This window comes from Stegostoma tigrinum, chromosome 18 (genome assembly GCF_030684315.1).
Source record: "Stegostoma tigrinum isolate sSteTig4 chromosome 18, sSteTig4.hap1, whole genome shotgun sequence".
Lineage (NCBI taxonomy): Eukaryota > Metazoa > Chordata > Chondrichthyes > Orectolobiformes > Stegostomatidae > Stegostoma > Stegostoma tigrinum.
In genome coordinates this window covers 48535763-48554705 of record NC_081371.1, presented here as the reverse complement: position 1 = coordinate 48554705, position 18943 = coordinate 48535763, and the positions used below count along the sequence as shown (strand labels likewise).

The 18943-nt window shown below is 45.1% G+C and overlaps 1 protein-coding gene across 4 annotated transcripts in view; it reads left to right on the top strand.

Annotated features, from left to right (window-relative positions):
• Window positions 1-18377, top strand: part of endouc (endonuclease, polyU-specific C) — a 43722-nt gene extending 25345 nt beyond the window's left edge. For all 4 annotated transcript variants that reach the window (XM_059652519.1, XM_059652520.1, XM_059652521.1 and 1 more), the window contains exons 3-7: window positions 4648-4759; window positions 5201-5322; window positions 11480-11592; window positions 14394-14547; window positions 16035-18377. In XM_059652519.1, the coding sequence (XP_059508502.1) occupies window positions 4648-4759; window positions 5201-5322; window positions 11480-11592; window positions 14394-14547; window positions 16035-16298 (765 nt within the window). In that variant the 3' untranslated portion in view covers window positions 16299-18377. The remainder of the gene's footprint in view (window positions 1-4647; window positions 4760-5200; window positions 5323-11479; window positions 11593-14393; window positions 14548-16034) is intronic.
• Window positions 18378-18943: the final 566 nt, after the last annotated feature.

The window sequence follows — 18943 nt, the reverse complement described above, 5'->3', positions numbered from 1 at the left end:
CCTTCCTCTTGTAAATGAGGGTGATGATGCCCTTCCTCATGGACTTGCACATTTCCCCTGCCCGAAGCGCACTATCGTACACCTCCAGCAGGTCCTGGCCGACCAGGCCCCACAGAGCGGAATACAGCTCGACCGGTAAGCCGTTGCTTCCGGGAGTCCTATTCCTCTGCAAGGACTTGAGGGCTCTGGCCAGCTCGTCCAGGGATATTGGCCGGTCCAGCCACTCCCTCGTGCCATCGTCTAAGACCTCCGTGATAGACGACAGGAACGACTCGGAGGCCGTGCTGTCCGTGGGCTTTGTGTCGTACAGTCCGGCATAGAAGGATCTGCTGATCCTCAAAATGTCGGGCCGCGACGACGTCACCGAGCCGTCGTCCTCCTTCAGCCGGCTAAGCACAGAGCTCTCTTTGTGCACCTTCTGAAAGAAGAAACGCGAGCACGTCTCGTCCTGCTCCACGGAGCGGACCCTGGACCAGAAGATTATCTTGGAGGCCTCCGCGGCGAAGAGCGAGGCTTGCTGGCCCCTCACCTCGCGGAGGTCGTCCGTGACATCGACCCCCACAACTGCAGAAGGAGCAGGTTCTGCACCCTTTTCTGGAGTCGCGACAGCTTTCCCTGCCTCTCTCTTGCCTTCTGAACACCCTTGAGGACAAAGAACCTCTTGATGTTCTCCTTCACCGTCTCCCACCAGTCGCCTGGAGACTCAAAGAGGGGTTTCACGGTTCTCCAACGGGCGTACTCCCTCTTAAGCTCCTCGACGTTCTCTGGGGTCAACAGAGTCGTGTTGAGCTTCCACGTCCCCTTGCTGGCCGGCTGGTCGTCTTCTAAGTGACAGTCGGCCAGCAGGAGGCAGTGGTCAGAGAAGAACACCGGCTCGACGCCGGTGGACCTCACCGAGAACGTCCGTGACACAAACAGGAACTCTATCCTTGAGCGGATAGACCCGTCTGGCCGCGACCAGGTGTACCTCTGCTGCGCTCCGTCTGCAGGGGTGCTGAAGACGTCGAGCAGCTTGGCATCCTTCACCGTGCCCATCAGGAATCTGGACGTGATTTCCAGTTGACTCCCCCCACCCGCTGTCCCCACGCCGGATCTTCCATCTGCATCAATGATGCAGTTGAAGTCTCCGCCTAGGATGACCGGCCTGGACGTAGCCAGCAGGGATGGAAGCCGCTGCAGGACGGCCAACCGCTCACTCCGTACCGCTGGGGCGTACACGTTGATCAGCCTCATGGGAGCATTTCTGTAGGTAATGTCAGCCACTAGGAGGCGCCCCCCCCACCACCTCCTGAACTTGAGAGATGGTGAAGTCGCGCCCCCGCAGCAGAATAGCCAGGCCCGAGGAGCGACAGTCGTTACCCGCCGACCGGATCGAAGGCCCACAGGTCCAGGCGCCGGACCATTTCCCGTACCTGCCGAGGTGCGGTATCCCACACTCCTGCAGAAACAGGAGGTCCGCCTTGATGGTGGTCAGGTAGGCCAACGTGGACACACATCTCGCGGTTGACTTGACGCTGCGCACATTAATGCTCGCAACTCGTACCCCCATTGTGGGCAGTGACCGCAGTACCCTCCCCAAGTCCAAGGTCCAGCCCCTCCATCTGTCCCTTCATGCCCATTGCCCGGGCTAACTGCTGGACGCTCTCCGGGCTCAGGAAACCGTCCGTGCTGCCTTCCGGGTGGCATCCCCCCCGTCAGGGGTGCGGAGGCAGGTGGGTCCGGCTCCGGGTCAGGCTGGGGACGCACTGTTTCCTCCTTCCGCCTGGAAGTTCCGGGGGGGCCCTCCGGTGCTCCAGCGGCACCTGACTGGGTGTCGGAGGGAGCCTCAGGACGCCTCCCGTCACCTGGAAGCGGGGTGCTGCTTTCCTTCCCCCTCGAGACCTTTAATTTCTGCTTCGGGTGGGCCCTCTCCGAATCCTCCTCATCAGAGGAGCTCTTATAGCCCCCCTGTAGCTGCCTCTTCCCGCCTGATGGTTGCGGTTCCTGGGCCTGTCGACGCACCTTCCTCCTCGCTTTCCGGACTGTTGTCCACTCCCCTGGGTCGCCTGTCGCCGCCTCCATTGGCTCCGGGTTGTCAGCGGGGGATCGGAGCCTGCAGGGGTGCTTTGCTGGCCTCGGGCCCATCCTGCAGGGCTGGGCCCTCCTGCACGGCCTGGCCCTCCTGAATGGCCTGGCCCTCCTGCACATTAGTGGGGTCCTTTCTGGGCCCTGGTGCCTTCCTCTCCTCTGGGGGGGCTGGCCCCGCATTTCCCCTGCCGGCGACCTGGGCGTAGGTGGTACCCCGCCGCGGGCATGCCCTATAGAAGTGGCCCGCTTCCCCGCAAAGGCTGCAGCTTCTTTCTCATGGGCAATCCTTTGCAAGGTGTCCCTCCTCCCTGCAGATGGTGGCTTTGCAGTCGGCCGCCATGTGACCTGACCTACCACAGGCATGGCAGACTTTAGGTTGCCCTGCATAGGTCAGGTAGCCCCTGCTCCCGCCGATTGCGAAGCTGGACGGTGGGTGTGCGACATTCCCGTCTGCGCCCATCCTCAGCGTCACCTTGACCTGCCTCTTACTCGTCCAGATGCCAAAGGGGTCCACGATGTCAGTTAGGTCCCCTTCCACCTTCACATACCTTCCGAGGAAGGTCAGGACATGAACTGCTGGCACATGCGGGTTGTACATGTGCACAGCCACCATACGGCTCCTCTGCGCTGGCATCACAAACAGTGGGACAGCGGTCAATACAGAGAGGGGGCCCTCACCTCCTTTCTCCTTGAAAACCTCCAGGAAGCGCTCGCAAAGCTTGGAACTCCTGAAGGTCACGTCGTAAAAACCTCCTCCGGGGAAATCCTGCAGGCAGTAAATGTCCGCAGCAGCAAACCCACAACAGTCCAACAGGACTGTCTTCACGAAGAAGGTGCGGTCCACAGGTGCACCTTCATCCACCTTCTTTACAGAAACACGGATGGTGTTCCAGACCCCCTGACCTGGGGCACGAGCACTTGCTGCAGCCATCGTTGCAGGTTGGCTGCTCCCCTGAACCAGCGTTACGCCGAAGCCAGCATTAAGATCCACTGGTCGCAAGGGTGCACAGCCAACCCGACGTCCTCCTTTCACCTCCAAGATAGCACTCTCCTCCTCTCGGTCCACAAGAGAGTGGGTCTTTATTGTGTTCGAGATGTAAGCTAGTTCACTGAGCTTGCCGGTTTGTTCCCAGATGTTTCGTCACCATTCTAGGTAACATCATCAGTGAGCCTCCAACGAAGCACTGGTGTTATGTCCTGCTTTCTATTTATCTGGTTAGGTTTCTTCGGGTTGGTGATGTCATTTCCTGTGTTGGTGATGTCATTTCCTGTTCTTTTTCTCAGGGGATGGTAGCTTGGCTCCAAATCAATGTGTTTGTTGATGGAGTTCCTGTTGGAATGCCGTGCTTCTAGGAATTCTCATGCGTGTCTCTGTTTGGCTTGCCTTAGGATGGATGTGTTGTCCCAATCAAAGTGGTGTCCTTCCTCATCTGTGTGTAAGGATACGAGTGATAGTGGGTCATGTCTTTTTGTGGCTAGGTGATGTTCATGTATCCTGGTGGCTAGCTCCGGAAATGACATCACCCACCCAAGGAAACCTAACCAGATAAATAGAAAGCGGGACATAACACCAGCGCTTCGTTAGAGGCTCACTGATGATGTTACCTAGAATGGTGACGAAACGTCTGAAAACTAACCTTCCAGCTCAGTGAGCAAACTCACATCCTCAACCTGAGCTGCAAATCTATGACTTGTTTTACACTGTCCTGCTTGTTGTTATTTCATATGAACACTTTATTTTAAGGACTTATTTCTTCAAGTTACATCAGTAGTTTTGGATTAACATTGTGTCGTATGCCTTATGCATCGTTGTGTTTTGAGTCATGAGTCATCGGAGTCATGTGATGTCAAGAACCAGTTGGTGGTGTGTAGACGAGGAAGAGAGTTAGTGAGCATGGAGATAAGTATAGACTAATTGGCTCAGAGGTGGTAGGAACTGCAGATGCTGGAGAATCTGAAATAACAAGGTGTAGAGCTGGATGAACATAGCAGGCCAAGCAGCATCAGAAGAGCAGCAAGGCTGACATTTTGGACCTAGACCGTTTCTGAAGGAGGGTCAAGGCCCAAAACATCAGCCTTCCTGCTCCTCTGATGCTGCTTAGCCTGCTGTGTTCATCCAGCTCTACACTTTGTTATCCATGGACTAAGTAGGGAAGGTTTGTACAACTCGGAGCTTGTAATCACTTTAAATATGACATGGTGACAGAGTAAGATGGACAGAGCTGGGTTTCAGGCGTGCTGTGGGCCATCAAGACTGATGTGTTACTCAATTTGAGTTTGTGCAGTATTTCCGTTGTATTTAGTGATTTATTTTGCCTGTTAATTCATCCAAGAATGTACACATACAACACAGTATTTCAAAGGGTAGGTTGACCTTTCTGGCTCAGAAAGTGTCTAAAGAAACCTGATCCTGGCTTAATATTGATCTCTGTCAGAACCTATGATATACACAATGTTGTTTTATTTAAAGCTGTGATTTTTTTTTAAATACAACTATAACTTTAAGTGAGGATTCTCTGTATTGATGAATCATTATATTGTTGTTAGACCAGAGTAATTGGAGCCTCTGTTTTCCTGCAGGGTAAAGCAGGGTATGTCCCTGCTGGAAGTAACAATGCAAAGGACAATGCCCGCAGGCCACTGTTCTCCTACGTAAATGAGGAACGCTTACACTCAATTAAAACCTTTGCTGGTAAGTTCTGAAGTTTGCTACATCATATTTAGTCACTGATCCTGCTGACTGTCCGATTTCAAGTCTATTCGGTATTGAAGCTTTCTCTGTAAACCTGGCATGTTCTTTTCATTGTTTTCTTTCTGCTTTATGCCTAGTTCTGATTTGGAATTGTGTGTCAGGCTGTAAACTGCCAACCAACAGCAGTTAACCTCTTGTTGACCTTGGAGTTTACAGTCAGTAAAGGATAGACCATTTGCTCCACTTTAGCAGGAGATTGCGTTGAGTAATGTATTGTCTAATATTCGTGTTTTTAACATTTTTGTATCACTCGACTTACTATCAGCAGTTCCAGAGAAATGTGACAGTGTACAAATTGTAAAGAACATTTTATAAAAGATTTGTTTTGGTAATTGTTCGGTACAGTTGCCTAATACAATATTTAATCATTCATTTAAATAGCCTTCATTTCCCTCTTGGACAACTATGAAATGTCCACTGGAATTGCTGAGGTGGTAACACCAGAAGAAAGGGCTGAAAACAATCGCTTTCTGGATGCAGTTCTTGGAACAAAAGTCATGCAGGTTGGTGTTATCAGCCAATAAATCTGAGTGGACATCAGATTTCTATAACCATTATTGTACTACAATAGAAGCTGTCACTTCTATTTACAAAGGTGCTTCTTGTCAAAAAGAAAAAGGCAGCATACGTAATGTGGAGGAAGCAAGGGTCTAGCACAGCTTTAGAGTATTACAGGCTTGCTCGGAAGGAGCTGAAAAGTGGACTGAGGAGGGCCAGGAGGGGGCACAAGATAGGCTTGGCAGGAAGGATTAGGGAGAACCCGAAGGCATTTTACTCGTACGTGAGGAATAAGAGAATGATCAGGGAGAAGGTAGGGCCGATCAGGGATAGCATAGGGAATTTGTGTGTGGAGTCTGAGCAGATAGGGGAAGCCCTAAATGAGTTTTTTGCTTCGGTTTTCACTAAGGAAAGGGACCTTGTTGTGAATGAGAACTTTGAGGAGCAGGAAAACAGGTTTGAACAGATCAAGATTGAGGAAGTTGATGTGCTGGAAATCTTGGCAAACATTAAGATTGATAAGTCCCCAGGGCCAGACCAGATTTATCCTATGTTGTTCTGGGAAGCGAGAAAGGAGGTTGCTAAGCCACTGGCGAAGATCTTTGCTTCCTCACTCTCCACGGGAGTCGTACGGGAAGATTGAAGGGAGGCAAATGTTGTTCCTCTTTTCAAGAAAGGGAATAGGGAAATCCCTGGAAATTACAGACCAGTCAGTCTTACATCTGTGGTCAGCAAGGTTTTGGAAAGAATTCTGAGGGATAGGATTTATGACTATTTGGAAAAGCATAGCGTGATTAAAGGAAGTCAGCATGGCTTTGTGAGGGGCAGGTCATGCCTTACAAATCTTATTGAGTTCTTTGAGAAAGTCACGAGACAAGTTGACGAGGGTCGAGCAGTGGATGTGGTGTACATGGACTTCAGCAAGGCATTTGATAAAGTTCCCCACGGCAGGCTCATTCATAAAGTCACGAGGTATGGGATACAGGGTGATTTGGCTGTCTGGATTCAGAATTGGTTGGCTGACAGGAGGCAGAGAGTGGTTGTAGATGGTAAGTATTCTGCCTGGAGGTCAGTGCTGAGTGGTGTCCCACAGGGGTCTGTTCTTGGGCCTCTGCTCTTTGTAAATTTTATAAATGACTTGGAAGAGGAGGTTGAGGGGTTGGTTAGTATGTTTGCTGATGACACAAAGGTTGGAGGTGCCATTGATAGTATAGAGGGCTATTCAAGGCTTCAGCGAGACATTGACAGAATGCAGAGCTGGGCTGAGAAATGGCAGATGGAGTTCAACCTGGATAAATGCGAAGTAATGCATTTTGGAAGGTCAAACTTAAATGCGGAATATAGGATTAAAGGCATGATTCTCGGCAGTGTGGAGGAACAGCAGGATTTTGGTGTTCAAGTGCATAGCTCCCTCAAAGTTTCCACCCAGGTGGATAAGGTTGTTAAGAAAGCATATGGTGTTTTGGCTTTCATTAACAGGGGGATCGAGTTTAAGAGCCGTGAGGTTATGCTGCAGCTCTACAAAACCCTGGTGAGACCACACTTGGAATATTGTGTCCAGTTCTGGTCGCCCTATTATAGGAAAGATGTGGAGGCTTTGGAGATGGTGCAAAGGAGGTTTACCAGGATGCTGCCTGGACTGGAGGGCTTGTCTTACAAGGAGAGGTTGACTGAGCTCAGACTTTTCTCTCTGGAGAGAAGGAGGAAGCGAGGTGACCTGATCAGGTGTACAAGGTAATGAGATGCATGGATAGAGTCGATAGCCAGAGACTTTTCCCCAGGGCAGGATTGACTGCCACGAGGGGTCATAGTTTTAAGGTATTAGGAGGAAGGTATAGAGGAGACGTCAGAGGGAGGTTCTTCACCCAGAGAGTTGTGAGCGCATGAAATAGTTTACCAGTGGTAGTCGTGGAAGCAGAGTCATTCGTGACATTTAAGTGACTGCTGGACATGCACATGGACAGTAGTGAATTGAGGGGAATGTAGGTTAGAGATAATGGGAACTGCAGATGCTGGAGAATCCAAGACAACAAAATGTGAGGCTGGATGAATACAGCAGGCCAAGCAGCATCTCAGGAGCACAAAAGCTGACGTTTCGGGCCTAGACCCTTCATCAGAGAGGGGGATGGGGTGAGGGTTCCGGAATAAATAGGGACAGAGGGGGAGGCGGACCGAAGATGGAGAGAAAAGAAGATAGGTGGAGAGAGTATAGGTGGGGAAGTAGGGAGGGGATAGGTCAGTCCAGGGAAGACGGACAGGTCAAGGAGGTGGGATGAGGTTAGTAGGTAGGAGATGGAGGTGCGGCTTGGGGTGGGAGGAAGGGATGGGTGAGAGGAAGAACAGGTTAGGGAGGCGGAGACAGGTTAGACTGGTTTTGGGATGCAGACTGCATCCCAAAACCAGTCCAACCTGTCTCCGCCTCCCTAACCTGTTCTTCCTCTCACCCATCCCTTCCTCCCACCCCAAGCCGCACCCCCATTTACCTACTAACCTCATCCCACCTCCTTGACCTGTCCGTTTTCCCTGGACTGACCTATTCCCTCCCTACTTCCCCACCTATACTCTCTCTACCTATCTTCTTTTCTCTCCATCTTCGGTCCGCCTCCCCCTCTGTCCCTATTTATTCCAGAACCCTCACCCCATCCCCCTCTCTGATGAAGGGTCTAGGCCCGAAACGTCAGCTTTTGTGCTCCTGAGATGCTGCTTGGCCTGCTGTATTCACGGAATGTAGGTTAGATTATTTTATTTTTGGATTGGGAATATTCCACGGCACAACATCGTGGGCCGAAGGACCTGTACTGTGCTGTACTTTTCTATGTCCTATGTTCTAAAGGCGTTGGAAAATAATTAAAATAATGGTGTCAATCGTGCATCCAACACACATCACACTTTGGCTTAGATATGGATTTTCTGGTCAGTAAAATAAAAGATCTCTTCAGGAACACGTACTGCCAGAGGCAAAATATCTGCAACCTCTTAGTTTACCCAGGTAGAGGTTTGGCCACTGTTTGTTTACTGCAGAAGAAAGACACACTTTGTCTAAATTTTTCATCTTACATTTCACAAGGACTTTCACCATATGAAGGAAACAACAATTATATACCAAAATAAAACAAAGAATTGCAGACACTGAAGATTTGAAACAAAAGTAGAAATTGTTGGCAAATCTCAGCAGGCCTGTGGAGAGAAAGCAGAGTTAATGTTTTGAGTTCATTCACTCTTCATCAGAACTCTTCATAGATGATGACAGACAGTTATCTACCAAGCTCAGTTTAAATTTAAACCATCGTCTAATTGGTGCATTCTCCTGGGACCAACTGTACTAATTGCGGTATACAATTGTTAACCAGCTGTTTTCAGAAAATGTTGTTCCTCTCTACTTTACTATTCTTGTGAATGGTCCTGATGAATGCACAATGGAAAGATTTGAAAAAAAGAGTCTTGTTTTTCAGCAACAGGCAACTTCTGTACAATTGAATGACTATTTGTTTGCTTTTCATGAATTTGACTTTGGAGCATCAAAGAGGCAACTTTAGTTGAAGAATAATGTGTACAATGGTACAATGCTCCTCTTCTTGCAGAGTCACTGATCCCTGAATTTAATCGGAAGATTGATTCCATGTGGAAAAATGTTTCAGGAGGCTTCATAGCGACATAAGTGAAAATGGATTTTATGTTAGGAGGAATCATCAAAATCTTGCTTAGAGTATTAGGTTTTAACAAGCACCTTAAAAGTGGACGAAGGGTGTTAGAACTTGGATGGGACTAAGGTGACCGAAGACATGACTATTACAGGTGAGGTGAAGAGCTGGGAAATTCAAAACAAAGGCACAGGTCAGAACAATTGAGTTTAAATGTTGAAAAAGTCAAGATTTGGTTGGAGGTGAGGGCAGTAAACTCAACATTAAAAGGAGCGCAGTCATCTCGAAACACTTACAATGTACCTGAGGACAGTGGCATTCCTTGGCTTATTAATTTAATTCTTGAGCCAAAGACTAACAAAGGCTTTACTCAGCTGTGTTGAAAGTTGCCTGGAAATTCCATTTTATTCCAAATTTCCCATGTACAACAGCAGTGTTAGGTGTTTCCGGAGCGAATGCTCAAACACAGCCTTTGGGAGTTAGTGAGGTGAGGTTATAAAAAAGAAAAAAACATGGACCAAATCCAATTCTAGAAATTTATTCACAAGAGGATGCGGGCTTAACACACCTAGAGATGACATGAGGAATAACAAATGTATACACGAGTTGTTATGATCTGAGGGAACCACCTGAAAGGACAGTTTAAGAGAATCCAATGCTAAGTTTTAAAAGCAAGTTAGATAAATTAAAAATAATTGCAGGACTACAGGGAAAGATCAGGTCTTTGGGCCTAACTGATTAGTACATATTGTGAGGTGCAGAATGGCCTCCTGCCACATTGTATGATTCTCTGAGTACTGCAATGGGAGCATCAACCTGGGTTATCAAGTCTTTGGATTGGTAGAGAATGTACAGCCTTCTGAGATTTTACATAGGAGGCCTACCCAGTAAACCAGAGCTGACAACTGTTATGAGAACCTTGCAACCATGGACCCATGTTGCTTACTGCTTGAGAAACAATGAGGCTTGTGAGTGGATGACTTCTCACTGTAAGGAACCTAAATCTCTTCCCATCAGGTGATAAAAGATGAGAATTCTAGACTTTAGTCATGAAGGAGATCACTGCCTAAGGAGTAATTCCAGGATATAAACTTCAGAACTTGTGCCAATTCCTGCTTTCACAAGCTGTGCACAATGTGTCCTGTCATGGACTTTATCCAACTTAATTTCCTGAAGCAAAATCCTGCCAAATCTCTCCAGGTTGCCAAAAGTAATCATATGAACTCCAGAATGTTTATATAGCACTACAACTTGGTTGCATTCTTTGATTTCACAAATCAAGTGTCCTAGCACTTCCAAGCATGCTATCTGTGTTGTGTATTTATGTTTCAGTACTTAGCAACTTCACTCATCTTCCTCAACAATTATCAGAGCCTTTGCTTTTAATTCTTTGACTGTTCTTGCTGTGATCATTTCTCTGACCTGATGCTGTGTGGATGTACTGTTTGAACACTGTTAAAGTTAGTTTACTTTGGAGCTTGTGACCTTTTTGCTGATTAATCACAACAGCCCAAACACGCTCATTTTCTCATAACCTGTATTTTGAAGCTCAATGACTTTTTAATCTCTGACTGGGAGTGGAGTGGTAAATGTTACTCTGACCCACACATTAGGAAACTAATGCAGTCGGATGCCCTGCCTCACAAAGAATGATATTCAACACAAGTAATGGGAGGAGGAGTAGGTCATTTGGCTCATTGAGTGTCATTCAGTATGACATTGGGCTTCAACTCCACTTCCCCGCCCATTCCTCATATCCCTTGATCCCCTAAGAGACCACAAATCTGTCTATCCCAGACTTCAGTTTATTCAGCAATAGAGACAAAACCCCCAGGATAGAGAATTCCAAAGATTCACAATCATCTGTGTGAAGTTGTTCTCCTCATTTCAGTCCTAAATGATGAGTCCCTTACCCTGAGATTGTGCCCCTATGTTTCCTCTGGGTGGGCAAATCAAAACAGTTGCCGAGCAACAATCCCATCGAGCGCCTTCAGAACTTTGTACCCTTCAATCAGATTACCTTTCATTATTTTTAACTCCAGATCAACCTCTTATCATTGGACAACCCTCCGCATCCTAGGGACTAACTTCGTGAGACAAACAGGAGGCTGCAATAACACAGCAAGCCAGGCAGCTTCTCTGAAGAAGGGTAATACTCAAAACATTGACCTCTCCTTTCCTCCAGAGGCTACTGCCAGGAATGGCAGTGAACCATTTTTAGGTTGCCTTTAATGCAGTCTTCCTTTTCCTAGGTCAGGAGACGAGATTATACACTACTCCAGATATGGCATCACTAAAGTCCTGTACAATTGTAACAACTCATCTCTATTCCTGACAAGGCTTCTTTATTCTTGATTTAGATTAAAGAGCCATCCGCCCCATACCCTCTCTGTGTCTGAATTAAGAACATAAGAAATAGTTGCAATTAAGTTAGAAAACCTGAATAACAGTGAAATAAACTGAACATTGATTGTGGCATCCAATGTGCTGATGATGACTCTCATAATTATCCTCTTTTCAGTTAACTCATCAATACCTTGTCGGTAAAAATCTCACATCAGCTGATCCACAGCAGTTCAAGCAACACCTTTATGACATCTGGTTTCAGCTGTATTCCAGAGGAGGGAGATATGGGTATGTTTTTTTATCTTTAAGAGAGCAAAGTATTGAATTAGATGCAAAAGACAGCTCTGAAGAAGTGTCAAGGGACCTGAAATGTTAACGCTGATTTCTTTCCACAGATGCAGCCAGACCTGTTGAGTTTCTCCAGTAATTTTCTGTTTTTGTTGAAGGCTTGCAGAAATCTGAGTTTTATTGTAAATCCACAGCTTCCACCTCTCCCACTGAACTCTTTCCCTGTCCGGAAGACAACTCATACCCAGGGAAGAATCCAGCTTTTGTTCTTAAACATGAATAAGCCCAACCACCTAATTAATGAATCATTTCTTTAACAGAGAGCAAACCGTCATGGGCAATGTGGAAACAACCTTGAAAGGGGGCAGGGGAGAAACAAGGGATGAGGGAATAAATAAAAACGGTGATGATGGGGAGATATTGTGCCCTGGACCCTGCAGTACCAATGTCTCTCCAAAAACATCTTCAAGGCTACAGGCAGCATGATGTGCTCCCTCTCCAAGAACACCCCGTCAGGAACTAACTACGGAAGAGAGACAGGCAGAATCACATCCTCCTTCGCAGCCTACTGCCTGGGCCTGTTGTTGGCTACTTTAACCAGACCCAGGAGCAGGCCGAAAGAATCCAGGTCTTCTGTTTTTGAAAGTAGAGCCACCATCAAGTTATGAGGACACTCAATCAATCGAATTACAAACACTGCCCTCCAGGAGCTTGCAACAAGACGACAAAAAAACATGGAAGGTGGGGAAAACAAGGGAGGGCCACCAAATCAAAATAGTGCTCATGTGGGAAATAATGCCCCCCAGCCCTCATGGTGCCCACCTCTTTCTCAAAGCTGGAGGAGCTGCTGGTCTTAATTTTGTCCTTGTTGGCACTCTGGGCACTGACCCACCAACATAGCTATGTCTGTGTCCAATCCTGGACACCAGACATACGTTCTCACCAACATCTTCATTTTGGAGACCCATGGACGATCCTGGTGGCCTTCTGCCAGTATCTGGCACCAACCATTACTGGGGACAATCTCTCTTGCTCCCCGTAATAAAATGCCATCTTCCACAGTGATTTGGTCTCTCCAGGTCCAAAATGTTTTCAATTCTGGTTGTGACAGCCCTTTGGTTTCCACCATCGGCACCAGTTTTGCCAGGATGGGTTCTTTCTGCATCCAAAATCTGATATTCTCAACTGTGACTGGAATGTGTCCAGAAAAATTTTAAATCTTTTCAGACTTTTCCAGTGGTGGTACCACAAGTGATGTATCTGCCAGCGGGTGGCAGCTCAATGCATCCACATTTCCAGCTTGGCTTCCCAGACTGCGTTCCAACTTGCGCTTGAGCCCTGTGCTGAATTTGACCTGAAGCTAATGGCAGAACTGCCATGTCCTCTTTAAGTAGATCTATCAGGGGTTTGTGGACTATTATTATTACAAATTTACATCTGAAAAGGTATCGGTGGAACTTCCTGACTCCAAATAGGGCCAAACCTTCCTTCTCTATCTGGGCATATTTATGCTTTGCAATAGCCATATTCCTCTCCATTGGGCCACCTGTTTGCTAATAGTATCCTGATGTCGTAACGGGAGGCATTGCACGTCAATACCAGATCTCGCTTGGGATCGTAATGTGCCAACACTTTAGACGACGATAGCTGTTTTTTTTCATTTCCCTGGAAGCTGTGGGTTGGCTCTGCAACCATCTCTAAGACTGACTTTTTTTTTAAGAGTTGATGCAAAGGTGGCAGGATGGAGGCCGGGTTACTTATGAACTTGACGTAATATTCACCAGCCCAAGGAAAGACCTAAGTTCTGGTACAGACGTGGGAGCTGGGGCACCTTTGATCGCTGTCGCTTTATCTTCCAACAGGTGTAACCTGGTCTTGTTAACTCTGTAGCCTATGTAGGTCACTTGGGGTGCCTAGAACACACATTTTTCCCTTTAAGGCAAACAGCCACCTGGATGAAAAGTCTGAGGACTATGGCCAAGTTCTCTAAGTGCTCCTTATTGGTCTTCCCTGTTATGAGCGTGTCATCTAGAAAAATGGTGACCTGGGGGAGACCTTGTAAAATGTTCTTCCACTAAAAAATGGCACAGGTTGATGATACCCTGATTGGCAGTCTCGTATATTGGTACAGATCCTTGTGGGTATTATTTGGAGCATAATTCTGGGAATCCTCATCTAACCACAATTGCAGGGACACATGGCTCATGCCCAGCTTCGTGAAGGACAGGTGTACAGATCTGGGTGCCACATGATAGGAAGGATGCAAAAACATTGGAGAAAGTGCAGAAACAGTTTATAAGAGTGGTTCCGTGGATGAGAAACTTCAGTTATGAGGATATGTTGAACAGACTACTGTTATTCTCTTTGGGGAGAAGCAAGCTAGGAGGAGATCTGGTGGAAGTTTTCAAATTCATGAGGAATCTAGGTAGAATAGAGGGAGAGAAATCTCCTGCTTGTAAAAGGATAAGTATGAGAGGGCACAGATTTAAAGTGATTTGGAACATATGCAAATACTATATGATGTGGGTCTAGAATACATTGCATGGAAACATTCTGAAGGCAGCTTCGATTAAGGCATTCAAGAGGGCATTGGATGATTATTTCTATTTAAATTTGATAAAACAGCATGGAGAAAAGCCACAAGAGTAGCACTAAGCCCTGATGGAGAGCTGGTACAGACATGATGGTCCGAATGGACTTTGTACGCATCAAAACAATTATGTGGTTCTGTGAAATGTAACAAGTGGCTTCTGTGATGGATTACCATTTGCCTGCTTCATTGGTTTCTTTGCTTCTGCCAGGCGAGATTCTTCAGGATTTGAGCATGTGTTTGTCGGAGAGACTAAACGAGGGAGAGAGATCATGGGCCTGCACAACTGGGTCCAATTCTACCTGCAGGAGAAGCGCAACCATATTGATTACAAAGGCTTTGTGGCCAGGAAGGACAAGAATAAGGTGCAAGCAGCTACACTTTATGTTCTGACATTTTTGGCTAAGGAACAAATTCCTGGTTTGTCCTCACTCTATTCTTTCTAATTTGGTTTTTATTGGTCCTTTGTTGGCTTCTAAAACAGTGTCAATCCTTGTGTTTACTCCTGTCCTTTGATCTAACACAATCCTTAACCTCCTTAGTGACCATGGATGTATCTTTCTCTCAGAGTTTCAGTTTTCCAATGAAATGTATGTTTCTTGTTCGTTTTGAATTGTTCCTTTAACTTTTCCCAGTGTTTATTAACCAGCTCACATTTTAGTCTGTTTACCCAATAAACCTTAGCTAGCTCTCCCCTCAAGGTTTTGCTTAAGATTCTTATTTGCAATTAGAATATTTTGTTTTCAAAATTACTGTGAAATACAATTATTATGATCACTATTAACCAGTGGATCATTTACCAAGACATTCCAACAATGCTGACTCACTAAAATAGCTTAAATTCCTAACTGGTGTCTCCAAAAAATGCCAGATAAACATTTGACAAACTCATCTTTAAGATCACCTTTACCAATTTGTTTGGTCTAATCAATATGGCAATTGCTGTCCCTTGCAAATATTACATTGCCTTTTATAAGCTGCAATAGTTTATTCTTTTCATGCTCTGTCACACAGCTTAACTATTGTTAGGGAACCTATCAACTACTCCTTTGAGTTGTTTTTAACTCTTGTTGTTCCTAATCTCTCCCCTCTTCCACTTCTGATTTTCTGTGAATAGATCATTTCTCACATATTATCCTTTATTATAATGGCGTTGCCTCATTTTCCACTCTGCCTGTCTTTTCAAAATGGTGTGTGCCCTGGAATATATGTTTTCCAATTTTGGTCACCTTGTAACCATGATTCTGTGGTGGTGATTAGATGTAAACCATGTGTCTCCGTTCGTAACACAAGTTCATCAATCATATTGTGAACGCTCTGTGGATTTGGTGATTTCAGATTTTTTTTTACGACTATTCTTCACATGGAGCTTTACCCTTTGCAGTATTACAGTGCTGTCCTTTATTGGTCCGCTGAGCTTGCCTTTACTTACATTGATGTCACCTCAACTTGAGTCAACGGTAAAGCAAGCTCATTTCTGTTTGCTTACTTTCATTGTTATAAAACATTTTTAACATTATTTTTCTGTACTATTTTTCTTGTGGACGGAAATGGGAAAATGAGCTGATGTTAAGACCAAGTGCTGTGGAGACGATAGGGAAATTTTTAACTCTAGCAGTGACTCCAGGAATAGCAGGGCTTGATTTCCAGCATTTTACCCCAGTGAGACCTAGCGCACTGTTGAGCCCTGGCTTTGATTCAGACTCAATTCTCTCGGCAATGCCAACAGTGGGTGAACGAGCATTTTGAATTTTGCAGTAAGGTGGTATATTATCATGAGTTTAGGTGTATGTCTACTGCCCAGTGGGATCTAACTGATATCTGTTTTTCTTTTCTTTTTGGTTTATCGCAGCCTGATGAAGATGATCATGTCTTGAACTTGCAGTTCAGCTGGAAGGAGATGGTGAAACCAGTGGGCAGCTCGTTTATCGGAGTGAGCCCAGAGTTTGAGGTTGCTGTCTACACCATCTGCTTCCTCCTGTCGCAGGCCAAGGTCTCGCGGGAGCTGGTAATGGTGGACGAATACCATTTACAAATTGTTGTGTATCGCCACGGGAAGTACATTGGAAGTTCCTACCCAGTGCTGCTCAGTAACAACAACATACCCCTGGACTGAACCTCTGATAGTCTCAGGGAACTTCAGCGTCGTTCTACAGTCTGCACAAATTTCTGCAGAATATACATCCGTCCAACAAGCAAACTGTAGTTGATGCTCAGATCTTTTTTTTTGCCCTGGATGCATATCCTCAAAGTCCTTGCGTTTTGTATAACACATCGCTGCACATTTTGCAGAGACTGCTGTTTTAGAATCCTCAATTATTGCATTCCCCAGTGAACACAATGGAGTTGATGCTGTGCAAAAGGTGACAGTCTGAGTTAAAATTTGGGTTACTTTGTAAAATAAAATTGTTTACCATTCAGCACAGAATCCATTTCAGAAGCTGTCCCCACAAATCAACACATTTCACACAAGATCTCTATGCAGTAGTGCTAGTTTTTTAAATTTAATATGATGTTGCAGGATTTTAGTTTCAGTTTTTGTTCTGATGATGCTGCAGTCCTCAAGCTTCCAAACTCTATAAAACAGTAAAATCATTATAGACTCGGTGGCGTGCCAATAAAGCAGCATCACCTGCCTACCTTTTTGTTAATTAAATCCTCCTGTGACAAACCACCCCATCTAATATCTCTTAGAAAACCTACCAATCTCTCCATAACCAGTGGGCTCAGAAATGTTTGTGTTATTTGAAGTGAAATTGGTGCTTTTTAATCTTCACTACATCATGTGACCTACCAGCTGCACATTTTCAGATCAATCTGATGTGAAACTCCTGCATGATTTTAAACTGGAGAAACACTCTGTTCACTCTCCATTCCATATTTGAAGATAAACACCCACAGCCAGCAGTCTGTATTTCTAATTGCGGAAGAGCATTTGTTTTCATAGCTTGACATTCTTAATCTGCTTTATTCAATTTAAGTCATTGATTTAGGGGTTAACTCTACGTTATAATCAGTGTATTTCTCTGCTTCATAGCCCATATTAATGGAATTATCTGAGCTTGTTAGATTGAACATTTTATTAAACAAAAGTTATTTGAATTGTAAAAGTGTTTGAAAATGCAGACTTCGTTGATATTTCAGTTTGCTTTTAATAGCAGCTTGCATTTCATTTATGTTTTTAGCTTCCAAATAAAATATTTTCAACCAGACCTTGATTAGGCTTTTTCTCAGTCTCTGAGGTGCCAGAAATATGGAAGAAACTTTTGTTTCTCATGGACCTGTTTCCAAGAATTGAAGTTGGAGAGAGTTTAGATGAGAGCAGCTCAAAGATTGCCTTGGTGTTTAAGAATGGGGAGGGTTTGACTATAGCAGATTACAGTCCATCTGGTCAGATTTTTTTAGTAACTAATAACCTCAAATGCCAACCTTCCAAGGATTACTGAGGTTTGAATCAATTTATGAAGTTTAACTTTAGATGGTTTGATGAAGACAAGAAAACTCATGCTTAAAGATATTTCACATTTACTTGAAACTGGATGTTTGGTCTTTCCCAGGCCCAAAAAACTTATTGGGATTTTGCAACATCACAAGCAACTTGATTCTGCAGATACCACAGCAGGTTCTGCAACTACATCAAAAATTTCAATGCTTCCCTAAAACAGTTTCAAAAAAGCTTATGCTTTTTACACTTCTGAATTTTCCATTCTCATCGAATATGTTTTGTGGTTTTCGTAACTCATTGTTCGGTCATTATGGAAACTCTACTCCTTTTAAAGTTCAATCTTTGCTTTTACAATGGAGTTGATTTTATGAGAATTTGTACTTTTATCCCAACCAAATCCTTAACCTGCCTGCTGTGTTCTGCAGCTTACTCTGTTTGAAGTCGAGCATTAATCGGAAATACATTAAATCCTGAGCAACATGAGGGAATACTGAAATGAGTTACATGTTGGTAAACACAGTTTGCTGATTTGAAATTTCTATTCCATTCTCCCTCCAAATGTAAACAATACTGGAATTATTTCTAATCAAGTGCTGCTTGTTAAAACCTTGCCTTAATTTCTCAAAGTTCAGCAAAACCGTGGAATACATATTTGATTAAAGTTTATTCTTTTGCAAGTAGTTATAGTTCAGTTTGTGCAATGCATGTTCACCTTTTTAATAAGCTTGAAATAAAGTGCATTATGGAAAATTGAGTCTTGGTTTATTTTATATCAATGCAATTATTTCAAGATTACCAGGCATGAACGATCTGAAGTGGTACATTTGCCTCAGGTTGTGGCTCAGTCTCTCAACCTGACTCAGCTCAGAGTCCAGCACAAACAATGCCGAACTGCTGACAATTATATAGACAAATGGTGCAGCCAATTTACATGCAGCACGATCCAACAACTGTGAATGTGATGACTAACCAGTTCATGTATTGTTGGTGGAATCAATTGGGAATTTTGGCCACGGCAATAAGATGCTTTCCTGCTTGAATGAGTTTCTCAGATGGATGCCCAGAAGGATGGGCAAGTTATGTTTTGGTCCAATATCCCAGCCAAAAGAAACGGCACTTCCAACAGCACAGCACAGTGCTTACTCGTTCTTCACCCTCCAACAGTGCAGCACTTCCCCAGTCCAACCTCCCCTCGACACTGACCATCTGAAAGTATCCCACTCCCTTTGATCTGATCCCACCCACAGTGTAGCACTCCCTCAGCTCTGACTCTCCAATAGTGTGGAACTCTCCCAGCACTGTCCATCTTACAATGG